Source organism: Chrysochloris asiatica, unplaced genomic scaffold (assembly GCF_000296735.1).
Source record: "Chrysochloris asiatica unplaced genomic scaffold, ChrAsi1.0 scaffold00048, whole genome shotgun sequence".
Taxonomy (NCBI): domain Eukaryota; kingdom Metazoa; phylum Chordata; class Mammalia; order Afrosoricida; family Chrysochloridae; genus Chrysochloris; species Chrysochloris asiatica.
Genome location: NW_006408566.1, coordinates 14511946 through 14537847, shown reverse-complemented (window position 1 = coordinate 14537847; position 25902 = coordinate 14511946). Strand labels below are relative to the sequence as shown.

Here is a 25902-nt window from a genome sequence, read left to right as displayed (position 1 = left end):
GGTTTCCGAGGCTGTAAATCTCTACGGGAGCAGAAAGCCTCATCTTTCTCCCGCTGAACAGCTGGTAGTTTCGAACTGCTGACCTTGCGGTTCACAGCCCAATTCGTAACTACTACGCTACCAGTTGTTATGAATTAGAACCAACTTGATGGCACGTAACATATACTAATCAAAATTAATCTCTTGTATTAAAAAAAAATTGTTTATTTGTTTCTTTAGGTTTCTTTAAAAGTGATTGAAGAGAAAAACTCAAAATGCCGGAAAATCCTGCCCCAAATATAATAGGTATATAATTTTATCACTGAAGTAATTAATTAATGACCCAAGAATGGAGTATAAGATGGATCTTAACTTTTGCTCTGATTATTCCTCCTCAACCAAGATAATCTGCAGGTCCTGCAGGTTCTTGATCGCCTGAGAATGAAATTGCAGGAGAAGGGTGACTCATCACAGAATGAGAAGCTGTCTACTTTTTATGAGACTCTAAGGAGTCCTCTCTTCAACCAGATACTCACGCTTCAGCAGTCCATCAAGCAACTCAAGGAACAAGTAAGTTTGTTTGTTTATTTATTTAATGCTTTATTGTGAATTATGTGATAGTTTACATGGGAGAACATTAGTTTTACATTCATCCTGTTGTATATGATTTCATTGCTATGATTACAATCCCCTCTATGCATCATCATCCAACCAAAGAGTATACCCTACAGCACACAGACCCTCTCCCTCTCTGGGTCTAAAGTCTCCAGCTGCTCCATCTCTCCACATCATTGTCTCTGCCTTCATCTCAGGCATCACTGTTTTTCTGGTTAGAAGGAACAAGTAAATTTTGCCCCTCATAGTTTTACACATTGGTTTAGTTCAGGAAAGATAGAATGGGATAGAGACAGAGGCAGATTGTCTTGAAGTGCTCTTAGTTCAGCAAAGTGACTGGATTGAGAGACTTGTGACCTGCTGATAGTACTGGTATAGCCACACTAAAGATGGTGAAACTAACACAGCATTTCATGGTTGGCTTTGGAATATGGCTTTTGCATTTATTTAAATATGGGGAGGTAGATGCTTTGAAGGCTCTCGTCATTTCCTTAAAATTTGTAATTAGCTTAAATGTGTTTTCTTTATGAAGTCATGAAGAAATGCTCTTACTCTTGTAGCACTTTCCTTGTCCTTCTCTTAATAACTAGCACATATTTATTGCTTCACATCATGAGTATTCTTGATGATAAGCATTTTATCTGGTGCTTTCATATTTCTCAGTGTTTTCTACAGCCTATAAAGCATAGTACCTGCATTTTTGCAGGTCCTTAAAACATTGTTGTTGAAATAAAGGACGCATGGCATTTGTACTTGGAAATCATTTGCTTAACTGTTCTCTTGGGTTTTATATTTTTGTGTCAAGAATGGCATATTGATTCTAAAATACTCTATTAAGAAACTGAGCATAAATTCTAGCTGTTACATAGATTAAATTTGGGCAGAATTTTCAATATAATTACACTTAAATGTAAATGTAATTTAAAATTTGGGATGAAGATAATATAGCAGAATTGTTGATATGTGGACACAAAATTTAGAAAACAATGTTCTTTTGCTGATAAAGTCAAAATTCCTGTCCCATAAATATTTATTGGGACTCCTGGTATGATGTTGTGGGATAATACGCTGGACTTAAAAGTTGGTTTGAACCGCAAGGTTGGCAGTTCAAGCTCACCATCTGCTCCTTGGAAATCCTGTACAGGATCACTATGGGTCAGAACTGACGAGATGGCACTTAATGATAAATATTTATTGAGTAATTTATTCATAACTAATTTAAGATTAAATACTACACACTTATCTTTCTGTAAATTTCTTTTTTTAGATTGGAATTTCATATCATAATTTTCTAGTGACTCCCATATTGCAACAGTGAATGCTGTTGGTATCAATAGAAATTGGGAAAGATCAGTATAACTCTGTCACTATTATTAGAATAACTCCTCCTACATCTTTATGATAATAAACATATTATCAGTTTTCAGTTATATATATATATATAGCCATAATTCATCTCTGTAAAATCCTTGTAACCATGGGGTGTTATTTTTATGTTTTTGAACTTTTTTTGTGATTTGAAAAGTTTAAAAAGCAAGTCAGTTTCTCATTCAACATTTCATACACTTTTTTTTTTCATGACATTAGTTGTAAAACCACTCAATGCTTTTTTCCCCTATTAAGTTGTATTGACATTTGTTCTTTTTGTTCCCTATTCTCAGCTGTATATTGACAGTTATCAGCGAAATGATATTTTTAAAATTACCTTTTTTTTTTTTTTTTTTTAGTGTTCCACATAATTACATGATTTTCCCTTTCTGCTAATTTTTCTGCCACTCATCTTGGGCAAGTTACTTTTTTTTTTTTTTTTTTTAGTGTTCCACATAATTACATGATTTTCCCTTTCTGCTAATTTTTCTGCCACTCATCTTGGGCAAGTTACCCTATGTGCCTCAGTTTTCATATCCACAAAATAGAATAATAGTATTTTATGGGTCTTGAGTAGGGATTAAATGTTAGAACCATGTCTGACTGATAACAAGTACTCAGTAAATACTGTTATTATTGTTATTATTTCATACTACCTCCAGATGTTTTGTGACTCGCCATTTGGGAAAAAAAAAAACAGATAAAATCAGATCCATGTTTATATTTAGGAATGCTATTTATTTATGAAGTGTATTGGAATCTTGGTGTGGCACTGTGGGTTAGTGCACCAGACTGCAAAGCCGTTTGAACTGCAAGGTTGGCGGTTTAAGCTCACCAGCCACGCCTCGGAAACCCTATCCAGGGTTGCTATGGGTCGGAACTGACTGGATAGCACTTAACAACAACAACAACATTGAGGTACTAGAGAAGAGAGAGTATTAATTTGGGTAGGCATTTTTGTTGTGTGCAATTAAGTTGATTCTAAGTCATAGCAACCCTCTATGACAGGGTAGCATTGACTCATAGGGCTTCCTTGGCTATAATCTTGACAAGAGCAGATCTCCAGGTCTTTTCTCCTGCATAGCTACTGGTGGGTTTTAACTGCTGACATTTCAGTTATCAGCTGAGTGCTCAGCCATTTCACCACCAGTGCTACTTGGGACGGTAATAGAAGACAGGAAACAGGAACAAATTGTAAGTTACCAAGCATATTGTATTAGCTCTCAGGTAGGCATAATAGGATTTTCTTATAGGCTTCTGTTGACAGTTTTCTTTTTCTTCTCTCCAACAGCTCACTTATATGCCCTCAGGTTGTTCAACCAACTTTGAGTTTTCCCGGAAAGGGTTTTTGGTATTTACAGATGGTTCCACTACTAATGGAAATGCCCACCAGCCATCCAGTAACTTGGCTACATCTGGATTATTTCCCTGGGCCCCTACGTCAGGAAATGAAGAGTTCAACTCAGTTATTCAACAAATGGCTCAGGTAAAGTTATATCTTACCATAGGAATATTTAACTTCATTTCTCCTGTTTAAGTTAAATGACCAACTTTTTTTTTTGCCTTATTATGTGTCACTATGTGTTTTGATTTTGTTAAGAAGAATTGATGCCATTTTTTTAAGGAAATTTATTGGCTTAATTTTACGTAAGAAAAGTATCCATGTTACGGTGAGGCGAGTTTTTTGATAATGATTACAATTTGACATATCTCTACACCTGTAAGGGAAGAGAATTTTTTTAAAACGTGTATTTTGAATGAGTGAAGGTTTACAGAGCATTTCCTCAGTTTCCCATTCAAGGATCATATGCTTCATTTCATTGATTATCATTCCTTCAGTAATATCACTTCCTCTCTTTGTTTCTTCTTTCCATTCTTCCTCTCCTAACTCATCTGAACTTTGTCCTCAGGCAAAAATGCTGCCCTTTGGTCCTGGCCTCCCCCCAACCCCCACGTTTAATCTTGAATGGCCGACCATTCTATTGTGTGCATGCCTCACTGGTGTTATTACCCCTCCTATATTGGCGCTGTGGGTTAATGCACCAGATTGCAAAGCCTTTTGAATTGCAAAGTTGGTGGTTCAAGCTAAGTAGTTGCTCCTCGGAAACCCTATACAGGGTCGCTATGGGTCGGAACCGACTTTACGGCACTTAACAACAACAACAAAATATACCTATGTATTATTTGGCTGCAAATAGAGCCACAGATGTGAGCTTGTTGTTGTTAAGTGCCGTCGAGTCAGTTCCGACCCATAGCGACCCTGTATAGGGTTTCCGAGGGTGTAAATCTTTACGGGAGTAGAAAGCCTCATCTTTCTCGCGCGGAGCGGCTGGTAGTTTCGAACCGCTGACCTTAAGGTTCGCAGCCCGATTCGTAACCACTACGCTACCAGAGCTCCTTAGATGTGAGCTTAGTTCCAGACTTTAAGATAGGCTAAGGGCCATAGCATTGGGGTTCCACCAGTCTCTTGTCTCTATCTGACTAATAAGCCTGGTGTTTTTTTTTATGATTTTCAGTTTTGTTCCACATTTTCTCCTGCTCTATCTATCCAGGAGCTTATAATGTGATCCTTTTCAGAGAAGTTGGTAGTGGTAACTGGGCACCCTCTAGCTCTTACGATCTCAGGGTCTTGGAGACTGATGTTCCTATGGTCCATTTGTTCATTAGATGAATTGCTTCTAATCACTCTTCAAGAAAAGAAATACTTATTGGTTTTGATCACTGGAAGAAAACTATTTGATTTCTCTACCAGAAGTGATAAAACTATTGAAACTGAATTCACATAGGATACATATGATTATAGGTTTTGTTTGTTACAGTTGAGGATCAGGAACATACAGGTTACAGTTCTTTGATCTGTACAGCCTCTTCTCAGCTATGGCCACAATCACATCTAGGCGCCATAACTCATTGGCTTGTGCCTTGCTGGAGCAAATGTTACAAGCTCTTTTAGCACTGCTGATAATTGCCCACTCCTGACTGTAAGCCTCAGCCCCAAGACACTCAGTTTTCTATCTTTGTAGGTTGACAAACCTAGCTCCCTAACAAATGCCCAAAGACACTTTACTCTGTCAGCATGCCTCCTGCTGGAAAGCCCTCAGCTGTCTCGCTCCATGGGCTCCAGTCTACTGATTCTGCTGCTTTTGCTGCTGTCACTGCTTCTTGCCCCGTTTCACTGTGTACCACGTCACAGCTCTCTGGCTCCTGGATTGAAGAGGTGCCATGCTGGGGTCTTGGGTCCTACTCTACTCCTGGCTTTTCTTTTTCAATGGTTAGGAGATGTATATTTTCTGTCTCTTCAGTGTTGCATTTCTAGTCTAGTGACATGGCAAAATTGACCCATTCCCTTACTTGCATGGTCCCACACCACAAGGGTGCTGTGCCTTATTTACATTGTTAGCAAGTTATCCAGTCTCCTTGGTGTGTCATTGGCACCTCACTTTTGTATAGTCCTCCTCAGTCATTTGATCAGAACTTAAAGACTATGATTAAGCAATTTGCCATACTGCCCTTGGTATTTATCTCATAATGTGAATGAAGTGTTAAAATGCCTTTGATTCTGAGATTGCAAAGCATTGCACAGCGCCTCTTTGGCCTGCTGAGAATAAGGAAGAGGTTTCCAGAAATAGTTTATTACTGAAATGCTGAGTGTTTTTGGTTTTATAGAGATGACGTAGGAGAAGTTGTTTTTATGCTAAGCAGTTTATCTCTATGGAGAGGGTATGTTGGCTAAATGTACTGTGTTGACTTTTCTCTAAACCTCCTACATTAGGGTCGACAAGTTGAATTCATAGAAATAGAACGACCTTCAACAGGAGGCCTTGGATTCAGTGTGGTGGCCCTTCGAAGTCAAAATCTGAGAGAAGTTGATATCTTCGTAAAGGAAGTACAGCCAGGGAGTGTAGCCGACAGGTGAGAAAGATGTTCATCTTGCTCTTTGCTATTTTGTGTGTGTGACGATTCTGAAAGAATTATAATGAGGACAAGGTCATAGTAGTAAAAACAGTAGTAATCACAACTAACACTGACTTAAACTCTTGGTATGCGTTTGTCAGACCTGCATTTTTGCACACAGTTGTGACAGCAGTCTGGCTTTATAGTAGTCCGTCTACAATCACACAGCTGATGATGCTGGAACCATGTGATTCCAAGACTGACTGTTGCTCTTTCCACTCCATCACACTCAATATGAGCATGATATTTGGACTGGGGTCTGATCAGTAGAATAGGAATACTAATATGCTCATTCTGTATCATATCTGAGTTAGTAAATTTAAGATAATAATATTTTTGGTGATCATATTACACTTTGATCTACTAGGCAGTTAAAAGGCCCCTTAAACATATGTCATCCCCATCTTCTGCATGTGCCTTGGTTTTACTTTTTTAAGTGTATAATATAAGCAAACTTCGTGTTTTGTGCCTGTTTGATTTCAGGTCTTTGCTTTATAAATTACTTAATAAACACTCTATTCAGCGTATTATTATTATTGTATGTTAGAATGATAGCAACAGTGGCGGCATTATTGTTATGTGGTTTTGAGTTAGTTCCGACTCACAGTAACCCTGTATAGAGTTTCCAAAGAGCAGCTGGTGAGTTTGCAGTTCAAAATGACCTTGTGGTCCAGTGCTTATCCTATAGCACCACAGCATACTGTAGGCAGCATAACAATTCTCAGTTGATAATTCTGTATTTCTATATTCCTGTTTTCTAATCAGTAATCTCCCACATAAACAAAATTCAGAAATAATGAGTTGCCATTTTTTGCATCTGGATTTTGCCATCCAATGCAGTTTTTCCTCAAGCAGGTTTTGGGGAACCATTGTTGTTAAGTGCTGTCGAGTCAATTCTGACCCATAGCAACCCTGTATAGGGTTTCTGAGGAGAACCTGGTGAGCTTGAACCACCGACCTTGCAGTTCAAACGACTTTGCAGTCTGGCGCATTAACCCACAGCGCCACACCAGGACTCCTTGGGGAACCATAGCAGTGGTCATATTTCAGAGACTGTCCTGGTGTTGGAGTCCTGGTGTGGTGCTGTGGGGTAAGCACTTGAGTGCTAACCATGATATTGGTGGTTCAGACTCACCAGCTGCTCCTTAGAAACCCTGTACTGGATCGCTATGAGTTGGAACTGACTTGACAGCACTTAACAACAACAATCCTGTTGTTGGAAATTGAGTATGCGTAGTTAAGATGACTGTATACTTTATTGTCCAAATTGTGACAGTTTTGGGATTGCAAGGGGCACTGTTGGTATAACACAAGGACGTCCCTACGTCATGTCCAAGGGTCTGTGTGGTCTAGACTGGAGACATGATGGGTGGTTCCATAGGTAAGCACTGGACTGGGAACCACAAAGTCTGCAGTTCGAGGCTGCCAGCTACTCTGAAGCAGAATAATTAGGCTTTCTGCTTCCACAAACATTAACTGCCTCGGAAGCCCTATACAGGGTCATTATGAGACGGAACTAACCCAATGACACTTAACAACAATAACACATGGTCTCAGTTAGTTCTTACTTTCCTCTGAGGACTTTCTACATAGAACTATTTTATTTTTCATGTTTAGGACATGTTGATTCTTGAAGTCATAAAAATACATTAGTTCATGGAGAAACTCAAACTGGCCTATACTTGAAAACATATGAATTCAGTACTATGTTATTAATTGAGGAGTTTTTGTAACATGAGGAAGTTAAATTGTAAATAATAGTAATAAAGAAAATTCTATTCAGTTTCCAAAAGCATCAAAAAATCTTATTTTCCACAAGACTTCTCTTCTGCAGTTTATTAATCTTGGATTAAATTTATATTCCCTGAACAGATACTGACTGGAAAGAAAGGAATTGTCATAGAAACCGATCAGGTAGAAGGGAATGGCATACGAAAATAGATTGATTTCCAGAAAGTAAAACATTTTTGCTTGAGTAATTTGAGGACTGACTCTTAGGTAAAATGATTTACATTAGGGCTGAAAAGATTCAGAGGAACTCATTCATTTGAGGTGATTTAAGACACATCACTGAATAAACAAGGTGTGAATAGAATTTTAGGTGAAGAAGTTAGTGAGAGGATGATGTTAAAGATGAGTTATCCTTCAGTGTTTACATTTAAAAACAAGTATATCTTTATTGTTAAATGCATTTTAGCCGGTTCTGATTCATAGCAACACTGTATAGGGTTTCTGAGACTGTACTTCTTTTCAGGAGCAGAAAGCTTCATTTTTCTTCTGAAGTAAATTTTTGTTGTTTTTTTGTTAAGTGCCATCGAATTGATTTTCAGGAGCAGTTGGTGAGCTTGAACCACTGACCTTGCAGTTCAAACAACTTTACAGTCTGACGCATTAGCCCATAGCACCACACCAGGTTTAGGAATGGGTAAAAATTCACAAGAGTATTCCTCAGAGAAAATATGTAAAGTTAGGAAATCATTATAAAAAGAATACATGGCATATTATTGGAAATTATAAAATATAGAAATGCAGTAAACATTTTTGGACTTTAACCAATATGAGACAACTAGGAAATCACCAGAATACTTCCTTTTAATAAAGAAAGATGATAGAATATATACAATTATATAACTTATTATTGTCACTTAATAAATAGCATAACGTTGTTAAGTGCCACGGAGTCAATTCCAGCTTATAGTGACCCTGTATAGGGTTTCCAAGGAGCAGTTGGTGGATTTGAATAGCAGATTTTTTTTTTAATGTTTTATTATGAATTATGTGATAGTTTACAAGGGAGAACATTAGCTTTACATTCAGCTTTTCATATATCGTATCATTGCCATGGCTATAATCCCCTCCATGCATCATCAGCCAACCAAAGGGTATATCCTGCAAGCTTGTCCCTTGGTCATCAGCAAACAGCCCCTCTCCCTCTCTAGGTCTAGAGTTCCCAGCCACTCCATCTCTCCACGTCATCATCTCTGCCTCCATCTCTGACGTCACTGTTTCTCTGGGTAGGGTCCCACTCTCTGCTCTTCTTTCTCGATGGTCCCAGAGACCTTTATGACAAGTTCTTGAAATAGCATTTTTAATACTATAAAACCTATTGTGACAGCCGGAGTCCAGTGTGGTGCTGTGGGTTAATGTGCTAGACTACAAAGTCAGTTTGAATTGCAAAGTTGGCAGTTCAAGCTCACCAGCTGCTCCTCAGAAACCCTATACAGGGTTGCTATGGGTTGAAACTGACTCGACGGTGCTTAACAGCAACAACAACATTGTGCCAGCCACCCACAGTTTAGGTATCAAAATTGAAGTATTCAACTCGCTAATAATTCCTAGGGAGAATTTAAAATGTGTAAGTCTTTGTCTTCAGAAAAGTTAAAATTTAATATAGAAACTGTAGTTAGGTCTATGGATAGTGTATTTAGTGTATATTGTTCCTGACTATGGTATGCAGTATTACTGAGTATACTTAACTACAACAACAACATATTGTTTATTCAGTAACTCTTAGATGGATTGTTCGTAATCAATTTATAGAATAGAAACTCAGCTAGATCATGAAGGGTGGATTGATTTTGGATAGACATAGTGGAAAGGCATTTGAAATGGATGAAACAATTTATAGAAGAGCAGAAATGCCTGTAGTGTTTGAGAGGGAAAAAGTAAATCAGAGCATTTGTAGAAATGGGTCTGTAGGGAAGAAATAAGAGATAGCATCTGTCAAGCAGTTAACTTAGCACATAGTACTTGACTCATAGTAGATGCTCAGTGAATATTAACTATAGCAGTGCTTTTAGAAATAGCCCTTTTTATCTAGGCAAATAATAGTTGGGGGCATTAGTGCTTGGGAGAGTGTTAACTGTTCAGAGATTGATTTTGAAGTTATCTCATCTGATTTTTAAGGAGAATTTGACTTCTATTGACATGTTGGACAAATTAAGGACAATGTGGTCTGGGTGAAGAGAGGAAGTTATTTGCAAATTTAAGAATATAGTTTCCCCAGTGTGGTATGGCTGGAAGTCAAATAGGAGTTTAGCAATGAGGGTTGCATCCACACCTTCAAAGCGTTGGCAGTGATGCCATATAAATGGTTTTTATTTATCTCTCTACCCAAATGACTTTAAAATGTGTGCATGTGTGTGTGTATATGCATGTGTGCCCACTTGTGTGTCTTGTATTGTATTAGGGATACATTATCTAATTGGTTATATAGTTACTAAGTACTTTGATGAAAAGCATTCCAAAGAGCTCTGTTGTAGTATATAACTAATTATTCGAATAAATGTACTAAGTGAAGTTGTACTATGAGCAGTAATCTTGAGCAATAGATTCTGTCACTTAAAAAAAATTATTTTCTTATTTTACCAAGGGATCAAAGGTTAAAGGAAAATGACCAAATATTGGCCATTAATCACACACCACTGGATCAGAACATTTCCCATCAGCAAGCAATTGCATTATTGCAACAAACTACTGGATCTTTGTGCTTGGTCGTGGCCAGGGACCCAGTTCATGCAAAAAGCAATACTTCTACCAGACTAAATGATACAACTCTATCTGAAACAGTAAGTTGCAAATTTGGAAAAATGTGAATTTTCAAAATATGCTGTTGATTTTTATGAAGGGTGAAGACAGTTATGTGAGCTTAAAGAAAGGTAATCGTATCTTCTAATGCTGCATTAATATATTAAAACAAAATTTGTTTTTTTGTGAGTGTGTATTTTGTGTTTGTCTTTGCAAGACTCTCTAGATCTCCTTATTTAACATTATTATTTAATATAATGGGCAAATTTAAGTATTAATAGAATTTATTTGGTGATAGAGTTTTGTGTTCTTTAGTGACGAAACCAGTGAATTAATCAAGCTGAGAGTTTTTGTTAGAGATTTACTATTGTATATCTTAAGTAAGACTTGGTTATTTATTTTAGAAATTTTGCTCCTGTAAAGTAATGTAAGATTTGTGACTAAAGCATGGATAATGCAAGATTGTTGGAGTTTTTTTCATGGAAGGATCTATACTGAACAATTTAAAAAGCAGAACAAAAGAATGTCTCTTTGGAAAATCCTTAAACTTATTCCATAACATTTTTTTTTTTTAATTAAATGTTTTTATTTTGCATTGAGTGAAAGTTTACAGGGCACATCATCAGCTTCACATTCAACCATTCATATAGCTTGTTTCATTACATTGATTATTATCCCCTCCATATATCATCAGTTTACAGTGTTTCTCTCTATCCTCTTTAGCTTTTTTTGTTTTTTTGAATGGGGGGGGGGGGTGCTTGCCTTTTTGGAATTTACAGTCTCGGCTTTTAGAAAGGTTTTTACATTTGTCTGTGGATATCCAGGACTCATGTATGAGATTACTAACAAGCATTACTGAATAATCAGATGAGGGATAGTTGGCTATGTCTACTAGGTAGCTAGAGTCTGATCCTCAGAGCCTATGGTTTGGACGGTCAACAACGCTTGGGCCCACAGGGACTTGGCCTCCTGACCGGGTCTGCACTGTCTGCATCTGAATCCTCCTTATTTATTGATTATTTAGGGTACGCTGCCTGTCTTAGGTGGTCAGTGCGAATTCCTCAGTCTTACCAGTCATTGAGACTCATTGCAGCATGGCAATGGCTCTGTCTTAAGTAGCCAAGGTTCCACGTGATCCTTACCCGTCTCTGGCCACATGCCCAGCATAACAGCCGCCATCCGAGGAAGGCAGGGAGGGAGGAGATCGGCTGGGGACCCCATGCGCCAGACTTTGCTGGCCCACCACCTGCTCTAAGGTGACCAAGCAGGATCACTATGCTGAGGTTCAATCAAGTTCTTAGGGGATCTTACTCTCTAGCAGGGGTAGCAAATTAGTAGCCACTCAGTGTTCACTTTGAGAATTACTTATATCATAAATTTGAGCATGTAGCTGATGAATATCCACAGACAAGTGTATATTGTTCCACAACCTCCTAAAATGCTGTTGGATTAAGTTCCAATCAATTTCTGGGTTACTGAAAGATAACACAAATCTATTTATACTTTGAGTAACCTTAGCTGGGAGTGTAGTCTGGATATATTGGGTCTTATTTCCCTTAAGCGGTCTTCCTTTCTCTAAAGCATTTAGTCTATTTTGTGAGCCTTTGTCTATTTACTCTTGGATCATATGAGCGAGACTAATGTCCCTAGACATTTGATTTACATGATGGGCAGGGCCAAAAAAGGTAACAATTCCTATTTGCGCAGTGATTCTTGACCTGAGAGCAAAGGCACATGGCACGTTTAAGGGCCAGGCACCGCAATGCTTTGCCTAGCTTCTGAAAATTTTAACAGGGGATAAAACCTATGATGGTTGATGGACGATTGCAAAATCAGTAACATCTATTAACTCCCCATTCCCCATACCCGACAAGCAAAGCAGCAGAATGTCTCTGGGGTTTATCCAGTTCCCTAAGGGTTAAACAGTTCTTAAAGTCTTTTCTGCTGTGGCTGGCTCGTTAGTGCTCTTGCCGGGGGGATTCCATAACATTTTGCAGATTTTGACCTGACTTGCATCTTCAGAATGCAAGCTAATAAATCTTTTTCTTTTTATAACACTAAGTGCTAGTTGATTTATTTAATTTTTATTCATTGGGACAAAAGAAAAAAATAAGACTGGGAACAGTACAAGGTCACAACACAAATTAACATATAGCTATTTTCCCTGTTGTAATCAGTAATATTTATATAGCACAATTTACATAATAAATAGCAAGAACAGGGTGGAGAATTGCTTAGTGTAGTAGTTAAGAACAAGGACTTTGGAATCAGACTTTGGTGGATTCGAGTCTACTTCTTTCATTTCTTAACTGTGCCTCATTGGACAGGTTTCTTCCCTGCTGCATGCCTCAAGTTTATCATCTGTTACTTTGGATAAGTAATGGTGTCTACTTTACAGCTGTGGTGAGGATGCAATGAGAATGCATGTGAAGACCTAAGCACAGTGCCAAGTCAGAGTAAGCACACTGAATATTAGCTGCTATCATTAAAAAGCAGAGCTGCAATACTTTCTAGATTTGATGAATCTGGGAGTCCCGATTTGGCATTGTAGGATAATCACTGGATCATAAAGTCGATTTGAACTGCAAGGTGGCGGTTCAAACCTACCAGCTGCTTCTCAGAAATCTTATATAGAGTCACTATGAATTGGAACTGACTCAATGGCATTTAACAACAACAACATCATTAATTCAGATTTTTAAATTTTTTTCAAACATCATTTCCCTGGTGTCCTAGACATAAATTTATTAAGTTTTACTGGTGTTTCTGGTAATTTTAATATTGCATAGTAACTTTTTGATTTAGTATAATTGAAACTGTTCAGAAAGTAAAGAAATTAATGTACCCTAATGATTTTTGTAAAGAAAGCAAAAATCCTCAACACTGGACCAATAAACAACATCCATATCAATGGAGAAAAGATTAAAAGACTTCATTTTTCTCGGATCAACACTCATGGAAGTAGCAGTCAAGAAATCAAACGATGTATTGCATTAAGCAAATGTGCTGCACAAGACCTTTTTAAAGTGTTGAAGAGCAAAGATGTCAGTTTGAGGACTAAGGAGCACCTGACCCAAGCCATCATATTTTCAATAACTTCATATGCATGTGAAAGTTGGACAGTGAATAAGGAAGACCATAGAAGAATTGATGCATTTGAGTTGTGGTGTTGGAGGAGAATATTAGAAGTACCCTGGACTACCAAAAGAACAAACCAATCTGTGTTGGAAGAAGTATAGTCAGTGTGCTCCTTGGAAGCCAGGATTGCCAAATTTTGTCTCTTATACTTCAGACATATTATCAGGAAGTCACTGGAGAAGATTATCATGTTTGGTTAAATGGAGGGTCGTAGAGAAAGAAGACCTCCAACAAGATGGATTGGCACAGTGATGGCAGGGACGGTCTCAGGCGTAACAACGATTGTGATATTAGCCCAGGACTGGTCAGTGTTTCCTTCTGTTCTACTTAGGGTTGCTGTGAGTTGGTGCTGACTTGATGGCACCTAACAACAAAAACAATGATCTTTAAGGACTCTTGGTGTGATTGCATTGGACTGCAAACCACAAGGTCAGCAGTTCAAACCCACCAGCTGCTTTTCATAAACCCTCTATAGGGTCACTATGAGTCAGAACCGACTCAAAGGCAGTTAACAACAATGATCTTGACAGGGAGAATTCTGCATTGCAGTTGGATTATATGCATTTAATGTACATTTCTGATGGAAGGTTGATAGAGAATTGTTTATGTGTAATTCTTATTACAAATAGTCTCTGTCAGACACACCTCTCTTCTTCCTTTTAAGAGTCTCCTAAATTAATCTCTTCACTTCATGTTCATTTTACCATTTAATTCTTTTTGTTTCTTAAAGTGTGGTTTGGATGAAAGTTCACAAAGTGGATTAGTATTCCATTCAACACTTTGTAGACATTGTGTTTCCTGACATTAGTTGCAATGCCCTGATTGTAACAGCAGTCTTCCTACTTCCTCCCTAAACTCCGCATTTCCACTGGCCCTTCTTGCCTGCCTCTTCCTTCCTTTGAGCTTTGGTTCTGAGCACATGCTGCTCTTTTGATTTCATAAGGTTGAGTTTTGTGAAGATTACATTCCTCACATTTTTGTTCTCTTCATAGGTTGGTTTGTTGTTTGGCTGAAAAGGTGATCCCCAGGGGTGGGTTCAGTGCCAGGTTTGAAAGGTGTTTAGGGCCATAAGACTCAGGGATTCCTATGGTCTCTTTCAGACTCACTGTTTTGCTCTGCAGATTATTGGCCAGATTAATATTCCTAAAGCAGGCTTTCTTCCTGTCATTCCCTTCTCAAATCTCATTTGTTTACCCACTTAAATTCAACAGTTTGGGTACAGTTTGACCCATGCTGCTGAGTTCTGCTCTTACATTTTGAATATCTTCCTTCTCTGTTGTTGTTGTTAAGTGGTAGTATTTAAATGTAACCTTTTCCTTGAGACTTTTCATAATTCTTCATTGGATTTCACTTCTCAACCTTCTCTCCTCCCAGATCTTTATGATGTGATTCTTTTTCAGTTCAGATAAACACATATCGATTGCATTCCTACTACGTACTGGGCCCAATGCTAGATACTGGATGGGTTCTTAACACTGATCCACACCTCGGTTTCAGCATAGGTTATTTTGGCCTAATGATGTCTACGTCAAGCATAGTGTGGGGAAAGAGACATGTTTCTTGTCGTCTTAGAGCTATAGCATTTTATAATTCAATATTCTGCCTTAAGGGTAGAGACCATATGTAATATATCGCTTAGCATCTTCAAAGTTGCTTTACTTAATTATATGAATGCTCAATTGTTTGTCTATATTAATAATTACTATAAAGGAAACAAGGAGGCCTTATGATGTATGGTGATAAACATTGGGCTATTAACTGCAAAGTTGGCGGTTCAAACTCAGCTGCAGCTCTCTGGAATAAATATGCCTCAGTGTACTCTCACCTGAGGGTCATGATGAGTTGGAATCGAGTTAGTGGCAGTGAGTGGGTACTAGAAAGCTAAGAATGTATGTTTTACTAACATTTGTGACTCTTGCCATTAATTTGCAGGCTTGTTGGGGCCATGTTGAAGATGTTGAGCTCATTAATGATGGCTCTGGATTAGGCTTTGGAATAGTTGGAGGAAAATCAAGTGGCGTGGTTGTGAGGACTATAGTTCCTGGAGGATTAGCAGATCGAGTAAGTTGACCTTTTCTCTGATCATTTTTGTTTGATAAAATATAATTATATGACTTGATATATAATTTTACAATATGACTAGAGAATGCATGCTTCAATAACTAGGATATAAGTGTAGCTTAAAAATGGACCCGACTCAATGGCACTTAACAACAACAACAAAAATGGTTTATTTCACAAGTGTGAATATGCATTGTGCTTTGTTTACAACAGTTCCTAAATCAGCATTAAAACCATTTTTATCTTTAATGGACAGAGTTTCCAATTCCATCAGAAGATAATATTTTTAATTGAAAAGAATAATTAGTGTGCATTATGGTTTTGTTTTGATTTTTTCAAGTTTCAGATATTTATTATTCAGTGTAAATCCCAATACCATACATCAACATGATTCCATGCATTTAGGGAAGAAAGATATCCTGGTTAAGTGGGAAATTGTGCGGGTGGCTTTTGGAAGCCCTTCATTCTAAGCAGCTTTAAGGGAAAACATTTCATTTAGAAGTCAGGGCCTTCTTTCTTCAATTTGCTGTAATCCACATTCACTGAGTATTGTATTGCTCATTGGGGCCCAGTTTGTTCCATGGTTCTGGGTTATTCTTTCTGTCCCAGTTGATATCTGGATTAGACAATGCCAGACGCATGACATACAGCTTCAGTAAATATGAAGAGAGGTATCAAGCTCAGGTGTTTCTTGGCCTGACTGAGGATCTGGCAAAGCATGTTTGTGGAGAAGGCCTCGGGTCCCGAAGGAGAAAACAAAGCTGGCAGGTCCAAAACCTAGAACTCTCTGCTCCTTGTATGTGAGGGCATCCCACATTATGTTTTGAGTATCTGTATAATTCTCCACTAGTGTATCTTTCAGGAGCCCTGGTGTGGCGCTACAGGTAAGCACTGGACTGCTAATTACAAGGTTGGTGGTTCAAACCCACCAAGTTGCTCCTTGGAAACCCTGTACAGACAGGATTGCTGTGAGTCGGAACTGACTTGATGGAACAGCAACAATAAAGTGTATCTTTGAAGGAGTCCTGGTAGCATAGTAGGTTATGAATTGGACTGTTAACCACAAGATCAGCAGTTCAACTCTACCAGCTGCTCCTTAGGAGAAAGATGAGGTTCTCTCTTTCCATGAAAATTTACAGTCACGGAACCCTGTACATGCTCACTGTGAGTTGGAACCCACTCAGTGGTACATCACCCCCACCACACCAGTGCATATTTCAAAAGCCTAAAGAGAATTCTGAAAATACAGTAATTATTGATATTTGTTCTAATATTGTACATGATAAGTTTCACTTGCGTTAAAATCTTCAAGTTTTAAAAGTCCCATTTAGCAAAGTTTAAATGGATATTGGGTTCTGGGGCTCAACTTTCTGCCAAACAATAGACAGGCTTCTAAGATGAACAGTAACACCAGGGCGTTAAGTACCACTTAGAACTATCACCCTTTTGAGACCAAATTGCAATAGTTGCCCAGGGATAAAGCTCAGAAGAAGCTCAGGAAAAGGGGATAGAAAAAAAGGACCAATGAAAACAGTGAACATAAGCAGGAAGTGAGAAGATTGTTGTTGCATTGTGGGGACAATAATCAATGTGGAGTCCTGGTGTAATGCTGTAGGATAATCACTGGACTACAAGGTCTGTTTGAACTACAAGGTCAGTGCTTCAAACTCACCAGCCACTCCTCGGAAACCCTATATAGGGTTGCTGTAAGTCGGAACCAGATCAGCAACACTTAACAGCAACATTATAATGCCAGGAAACAAAATGTGTCAGAATTGTTGGATGGAAAACCAATTTGCTATACAAATTTTCACTCAAATCACAATAAAAAGTTTAAAGTAAAACTGAAAGTAGGAAATTAAAAAAAACGCATCAACTTTTTCTGTTTAATTTTATTTTGAGTAAAGTTAAGTACTACATGTTTAGAATTTTGACTATAAAGCCATGTAATATAAGCCAGTATTATATAGACTGTTTGTTTTGTTGCTATGTGCCATCGAATTGCTTCTGACACATAGAGACACCATATAGGATTTCTAAGGAGCATCTGGGGAGTTTGAACTGCTGATCTTGGGGTCCAGTGCTTTATCCCACAATGCCATACCAGGACTCCATTATATAGGGTTTTCTATAGTCTATCCATGATAGGTCAGACATAACTTTAGCTATTTCGTAATAAAAATAATATGTAAATATAATTGATAAATGTCCACTTATATATAAATTTATCTCTTGAAATAATCTTATAAATAAATAGCAATGATGTCCAGTTACACATAAATTTATCTCTTCAAATAACTGTGTAAATTAATAGAAATCGTCTTGTACAAATGCAGCTTGGAGGTAAATGTCTTAGCTTTTCATTTCGTTTCAACTCTACAAATAGTTGCCCTGAAGTGGATTCTTACTCATGGTGGGTGCCCCTGTGGAACTACTCTATTAGGGTTTCAAAGCTGTGATCTCTGGAAGCAGATCACCAGGTCTGTCTTCCAAGGGTCTTCTGGGTGGATTCAGTTCAGCAAACCTTTTGTCTCATAGTTGAGTGCTTGTCTGTTTGTGGTACTGTGGAACCACTAATATTCCTAGTGTTGTTTCAGTACCTAAGTATATTTATTTAGAAAGATGGTTCTCAAAGTGTGGTCTGCAGAACTCTGGGAGTCCGTGAGAGCTTTGTGGGGAGTCCCTGAGATCAAAGCAATTTTGTAATGAAACACAGATGTTATTATCCCTTTGTCTTCATTTGGACTGATGGTGCCAAAGCAGCGGTGGAGAAAATTGCTGGTGTATGGAACAGGGCCTCTCGTCGTTCTTGTCGTTGTTAAGTGCTTTCAAGTTGATGTCAACTCATAGCGACCCTATATAAGCTTTCTGAGGAGTAGCTGGTGGATTTGAACTGCCTACCTTGTGGTTCATAGTCCGGTGCTGAGTTACAGCGCCATACCAGGGCAGTGGTGCCAAACTACAAATAGTCGTTGTATTCTTCACCATGTGCTTGCACCAAAAAAGGTTGGAAAAAAAAAAGAAAAGCTAGTTTCATTTAAGAAGATAGTTTTTTAGATTAAGTAAAAATTATTAGGGTGCACTCTGACTCTATACCATAAGCGCTGGACTGGGAGCCATATGGTCAGCAGTTCGAATCAGCCAGCTGCTCCATGGCAGAAAGATGAGACTTCCTGCTCCTAGGAAGATTGAAAAGTTGGGGAATCCTGTACAGGATATGAGTCAGACTGATTCCATGGCATTACACAACAACAACAATAAAATGATTAATTCTAATTATATGTCTTTTCAATATTTTGTGACAAAATTGGGAGTATTATAAAGCACTTCTGCTATTAGTTGAAGTATGATGTCTTGAGGAAAAACACTTACAAAAGTGACTATTCATCTTTTTTTTATAGAGTAGCATTTTTATTTTTGAAAGGAAAACTGACAATGTATGATTATTTAGACTAGGACACATAGCAGACATTTTCTAGAAAATGAACAAAGTATATTTGTCACTTCAAGGAAAATAGCTGATAGCATTTGCTGGCACTGACAAAATTTGAGCTTTTAAGAATAAATTTGAATTTTGAAAAACTTGTATTTTACTATGAGATTGACAGCTTTCTAATATTTGAAGTTTTCTGATTAGATAATTGGTGATAATAACTAATATGCTTTTTATTGTAAAGGAATATGTCATTGTTTATATAATCTGGTAACTATGAGCAAGTATTTTCTGAAAACCAATATATAATATGAGAGGATAATCTATGGGTAAAATTCAGAACTCAGGATAGACCAGTGCATTTTAAGAAACAGTGTCTGAAAAGTTTGTTTCAGATTCTATATAGTAGCTTTCTTTAAGAAACCACCATTTAGTGAGTTTTGGTGGAATATGAAATAGAATAAACACAATTATCTGAAAGGGCTATTAAAATATCCTTCCTTTTTCCACTATATATCTGAAAGAAACCAGATTTTCTTTAAATATTTTAAGAACTTCTTATTTCTAATTGGTAGATACTGTTGTTGTTGTTAGTTGCCATAGAGTTGGTACCAACTCATAGTGACCCTGTGCACAACAGAATGAAATACTGCCTGGTCCTGAGCCAACCTCACAATTGTTGCCACGCTTGAGCCCATTGATGCTGCCACTTTGCCAGTCCATCTCACTGGGAGTCTTCCTTATTTTCTCTGACCCTCCATCTTACCGACCATGATATTCCTCTCCAATGACTGATCCCTCCTGACAATGTGTCTGAAATATGAGAGACAAAGTTTGGCCATCTTGGTCTCCAAGGAGCACTCTGGCTGCACTTCTTCCAACACAGATCTATTGTTTTTTTTTTGGCAGCCCATGGCACTTTCAATATTCTCCTCCAACACCGTAATTCAAATGCATCAATTTTTCTGTTGGTCTTCCTTATTCACTGTCCAGCTTTTGCATGCATATGAGGTTATTGAAAATACCATGGACCACCTGAGTCCGTAAGCTGACATTGGTAGATATTGATAAAGTCCAAATTAAAAAAAAAAAAAAAGCTCTTTGATATTCTCAGTAAATTTTTTCAACTGTATTGAGGTATAATTGGCATGCAATCAATTGTTGTTGTTAAGTGCCATCGAGTTGGTTCTGACCCATAGCGACCCTATACAGGGTTTCTGAGGCTGTAAATCTTTATGGGAGCAGAAAGCCTCATCTTTCTCCCGTGGAGCAGCTGGTAGTTTCGAACTGCTAACCCTGAGGTTTGCATTCCGATTCGTAACCACTGCGCTACCAGAGCTCCTTTACACATATTTAATGCTATTATTTGATAAATGTTAACATAGGTATACACTGTAAATCGTCTGTCATTGTAATCAAGGTAATGAACATATCCATCACTCTCAAAAGATACTTTGTGCCTTCTTGTAATACCAACTCCATCATCCTCAGTAACTTTTTAAGTGTGTCAAGAATTCTATGACCGAACAGTTTGAAAACTACTGACTTATAGATTTGTGACAGATATATAAATGTAGTTGTTTTATGGGTTTATAAAAGACTTGCATGGCACGAAACAAATAGTTTTCTTTAAGAGATTTTTTTATTTTTTAATTATTTACTGTAACCTGGAAAAGAATGAGATTTAGGAGATTTTGGTGTTTTTTTCCCTGTTTTCCACACCTTCTTAAAAACTCTAATAGGCTTGTTTGCTGCAATATCATTTTTCAGAATACAAAATGGAGTTAGTACTTTGAAAAATGAGGGGTCAAATAAATTTAGAAAACACTAGCTTAAATAAAATCAAATAGATTTCTTTACTGTAAGAGGTTTTTTGAGCTTTTAATATACTAATGTGCATTATGAATTTTCACAAGGAGAATTTGGTGTGCTGATTAATTCCTTTGAGACACTGTTGGTAAAAGCTCAGGCCTGACTTTCCCCCTTTACTGGAAGAGATCCTGCCTATTTCAGATCATCAAGGAAAGCATGAGAGTGGAGCAGGGCTTTGCCCATCAAAGTTTCATAATGGATAATGGAGAAATCAGCATTTATGCCAGACATTGTTATTTGTTTAATGTATATTATAGCTTGTTATATTTACAACCATTTTATTCCCAATTTATAGGTCTGGATACCATTAAGAAATTGCCAAATGTCACATAGATTGTTGTTGTTAGGTACTATTGAGATGGTTGCAACTCACAGTGACCCTATGTACAACAGAATGAAACATAGCCCAGTCCTGCACCGTACTCACAATTGTTGTTGTACTTGAGCCCATTGCTGCTGCTACTGTGGCAGTCCATCTTGTTGGGGGTCTTCCTCTTTTTCACTGACCCTCAAGTTTACCAAGTATGATGTCCTTCTCCAGGGACTGATCCCTCCTGATAACATCTCTGAAGTATGAGAAATGACATTTCATCATCCTGGCCTCTAAGGAGCATTCTGGCTGTACTTCTTCCAACACAAATTTTGTTGTTGTTGCTGTTCTCTGGCAGTCCATGATACTTTTAATATTCTTCTCCAGCACCATAACTCAAATGCATCAATTCTTGTATGTTCTTCTTTATTCACTGTCCAACTTTTGCATGCATATGAATTTATTGAAAATACCATGGCTTGGGCCAGGGGTACCTTAGTCCTCAAACTGACATCCCTGCTCTTAAACACTTAAAAATGTTTTATGTACCAGATTGCGTAATATAAGACATCATTTGATTGCACATGATAGACAGTGACAACTCAGGATCGTGCCCACACGTGTTTGACTCTGAAGGCTGTGCTTAACTGCTTAAATCTGTTCCTACAATGTCGATTTTAATGTTTTCCTTCTCCTGAAGTACACCTCTCTGTTGTTGTTGTTAAGTGCTGTCAAGTCGGATCCGACCGATAGCAACCCTATACAGGGTTTCCGAGGTACGACTGGTGAGCTTGAACTGCTGACCTTGCAATTTAAACAGCTTTGCAGTCTGGCGCATTAACCCACAGCACCACACCAGGACTCCAGGGTGGTCAAATTCTTAACATCAAGGAATAGAAAGCTCTAGAAACATCTTAGCTATTTACTTTTCCTCATTGGGAATATTGTGAGGTCTAGACACCAAGGGCAGAGCACTATTCTACCCTCTCCACTTCTTTGTTAATAGAAGAAAAATTCTCATCACACTTTTTACTGTCATCCATTTATCTTCTTCATCATGCTTGACCCCGTTTGCTTGTTATGCTTTAGATCATGAAGTGACTTTAGCTGCAAAAGCCCATTACCCCATTCTGTGGCATAAGATGTACACACCATTCCTGTTATCTAAATTTAGAGACATTTTGTCTTGACTTACCTACAACCTAAATAGACCTCTTTGAAATCAAAGGACCTGGGGTAACAGAGTGTGAGCTTTGGAGCCTGACAGATGAAGGCTTGGATCCTAAATCTACTATGTGGTTGTTATCAAGTGCCACCAATTCCTTTCTGGCTCATAGCAACCCTGTATAGGGTTTCCTAGAAGCAACTGGTGGGTTTGAACTTCTGACCTGAACTTTTGGTTCACATTGCAGTGCTGTGTTGTTGTTAAGTGCCGTCAAGTCGATTGCGACCCATAGCGACATTGTATAGCGTTTCCAAGGAGCAGCTGGTGAGTTTGAACCACCGATCTTGCAGTTCAAATGGCTTTGCAATCTTGTACACTAACCCACAATGCCACACCAGTCCTGAGCAAATTACTTAACTTTTTTACTAATTCCATATTTCTACAATGGGGTTATGTCAGGAGTCACCAAGACTACTCCCATGTTTTATTAGGATTCAGCATATAGTTGTACTTAATAGTTAAGGTTTATTCCAGTAAAATGATACAAAGCAAAATCAGCCAAGTTGGAAAAGGTGCATGAGTTAAAATCTGGAGGCAGCAGGTATGAGCTTCTCTGAGTCACATACCATTGCTACAGATCTATTGCCATCAATTCGATTTCAACTCATAGTGACCCTGGAGGACAAAGTAGATCTTTATGGGAGTACAGTTTCTTCTTTCGCCCATGGAGCTGCTTGTGTGTTTGAACTGTTGATTTTTCAGTTAGTAGCACAATGCTAAACCCCTCTGCCACCAGGTTCCTTCAGTAGAAAGTTGTGAAAACAGGTGTGAAATGCTGTTTGTCATGGAAGCACAACAAGGATTCAATTTTCAGAGTTTTTATTGGGGATTAGCCACATAAGGCAACTCTGTCCAGCTTGTACCAGAATTCCAGAATTCTAGAAAGAAAGCAGGTAATTAGCATAAACCACATTATTTGCACAATTTAGACACAGTGAGTCATTCTTAGAGAATGGTGGGAATCCTCCCAAAATCGAAGTTACCAGACACCTGCTAAGCACCTACTTTGCAAGCAGATCTTCAATGAAAGAGTAGTATCAGATGTGGTGTGCTAATTCTTCCCTAAATAAGGGATAATTGTGCTTACCTTATAGAAATGTTGATTGAAAAGTAAGTGCTAACTAGTATAAAATGTGTCGGGCAATGCCTATTAATTCCTGTCTCAGTTATCTAGTGCTGCTGTAACAGAAATGTCACAAATACTGGGTTTAATAGTCAGATATTTGTTCTCTCCCAGTTTAGGAAGGTAGAAGTCCAAATTCTAGGGGCAGGTGTCCTCTCTGTCTATTCTTGGAAAAAGCCTTTGTTGCTTCTGTTTTTGTTTCTTAGTTCTTTGGATATCTTCATGTGGCTTGGCTTCTATTTTCCCTTATCTCTGCTTTGACTCAAAAACACCTTCTGCAAATCCTGCCACATTAACATAAAAGAGACAATCCATTACCACAGACACAGAGGTTAGTGGATTTGCAACACAGTTTTGGCAGGCACAGTGCAATCCATAACAGTTCCCCACCCCTTCCCCTCCCAATCCTTTTAACTGGGAAGAAATAGGAGCATTTGGGTTGTCCCCTGTTGGCCCTCTCAGAATTAAGTGACTATATAAGGAGCTCCCATAGTGTAGTGGTTACGAATTGGGCTGCAAACCACAAGGTCAGCAGTTCGAAACTACCAGCTGTTCCGTGGGGGAAAGATGAGGCTTTCTACTCTGTAAAGATTTACAGCCTTGGAAACCCTGTACAGGGTTGCTATGAGTCGGAACCGACTCCACAGCACATAACAAAACAACAACAACATTTTTGCTTAAGTGTTTTTAAGTTGTTGTTTATGTAGCCTGGTCATAGCTTTAAAAAATGAAAAAAGGATATTGCTTTTAATAAAACTTCATTCATGGTTTAAATATTGATGTTTTCTGTTGGCTTTGACAGTTTGCATGGTAAGGGAATGTGGACATCTTAGGTCAGTACATCAAATGCAAATTTGATTGATTATAGTCATCAAGTGATATCTATGCTCTTCTGTGGTTGTTTAGTGCCCTCAAGTCAATTACAACTCATCCTGAAACAAAGTCTTTTAAGTTTTTTGAGGAACAGCAGGTGAGCTTGAACTGCCAACCTTGGGATTCAAACCAACCTTGCAGTCCAGCTCATTAACCCACATTAACTGATTACTCATTACAAATAGATCTCGATAAATTGTTTTGAAATGTATATAAATCAGTATTTTTAGGAATGGTACTTTTAGTCTCTTTTAACTTAGATAGTAGACAGCAGAAGGACAAGTAAGGGCTTTACAATCAAACACATCCAAGTTCAAGTCCTGGATCTACTTTAGACAAGCTGTATTGCCAAAGGTCAAGAACTTAAGTGACCTAAATCTCAGATCCCTCTTAATCAAATTTACAACAAAATTCCTTTCTCATTGAGTTATGATGATTAAACTCATGACGGTGGAGCCTACTGAAAAATTTTCATATGTTACTGACCTTTGACACAGGCAATTGTTCATATTAACTATTCAATGATCTTTAATATTAAAATGGAATAGAATCAATCAGGGATTGATGCACTAGGAGGGATTTTCAGTCTTGATTAATCAAGGTCATTTATCAGTTTGTCATACTGTGGATGCTTGCATATTAATGAAATTCTGGAAGATATTCTACTGGTATTTTAAATACCAGCAGGATCACACATGGTGGGCAAGTTTCAGTGGAGAATCCAAACTAAGACAGACTAGGAAGGAGGAGTGACAGACTACTTTGGATTTGGAATATTTAGTCAACTGAATATTCGGAAGTAGTCAGTCTCTCCATCTTCCTTATGAATAGCAGTGGAACAATCTCAGATAGCACCAGAATATTGAATATTGAAACATGATGAGTAGCACCAGAATATTGTCAGATTTAGTGCCAAAGGATGAGACCTTCAGGTTGGAAGATGACTGGGGAAGAGCTGCTGCCTCAGAGGAGAGTTGACTGTGATGATGTGAATGGAGTGAAGCCCTTGGTACCTTCATTTACTGATGGGGCACAACTCAAAATGAAGAGAAATAGCTGTAAACATCCCTTGATAATCAGAACATGGGACATATGAAGTATGACTCTGGGAAAATTGGAAGTTGTCAAAAATTAATTAACATAGAAACATCTAGATCCGAGACATTAGTGAGTTGAAATAGACTGGTATTGGCCATTTTGAATCTGATAGTAATTTGGTTTACTATGCCAGGAATGACGTATTGAAGTGGAATGGTGTCACAGTCATCATCAAAAACACATATTAAGCTCTGTCTTGAATTATAACATGGTCTGTGATAGGATAATATCCGTATGCCTACAAATAAGACCAGTTATTACAACAATTATGCAAATTTACACACCAACCACTAAAGCCAGTGATGATCAAATTGAAGAATTCTACC

General features: G+C 38.0%; 1 protein-coding gene across 1 annotated transcript in view; it reads left to right on the top strand.

The window, feature by feature from the left end:
- Nucleotides 1-393: 393 nt before the first annotated feature.
- The window catches only part of INADL (InaD-like (Drosophila)), a 383821-nt gene continuing 358312 nt past the window's right edge, over nucleotides 394-25902 (top strand). Inside the window, exons 1-5 of the mRNA XM_006862480.1 lie at nucleotides 394-549; nucleotides 3254-3448; nucleotides 5735-5874; nucleotides 10289-10484; nucleotides 15514-15642. Of these exons, the coding sequence (XP_006862542.1) occupies nucleotides 421-549; nucleotides 3254-3448; nucleotides 5735-5874; nucleotides 10289-10484; nucleotides 15514-15642 (789 nt within the window). The 5' untranslated portion in view covers nucleotides 394-420. The remainder of the gene's footprint in view (nucleotides 550-3253; nucleotides 3449-5734; nucleotides 5875-10288; nucleotides 10485-15513; nucleotides 15643-25902) is intronic.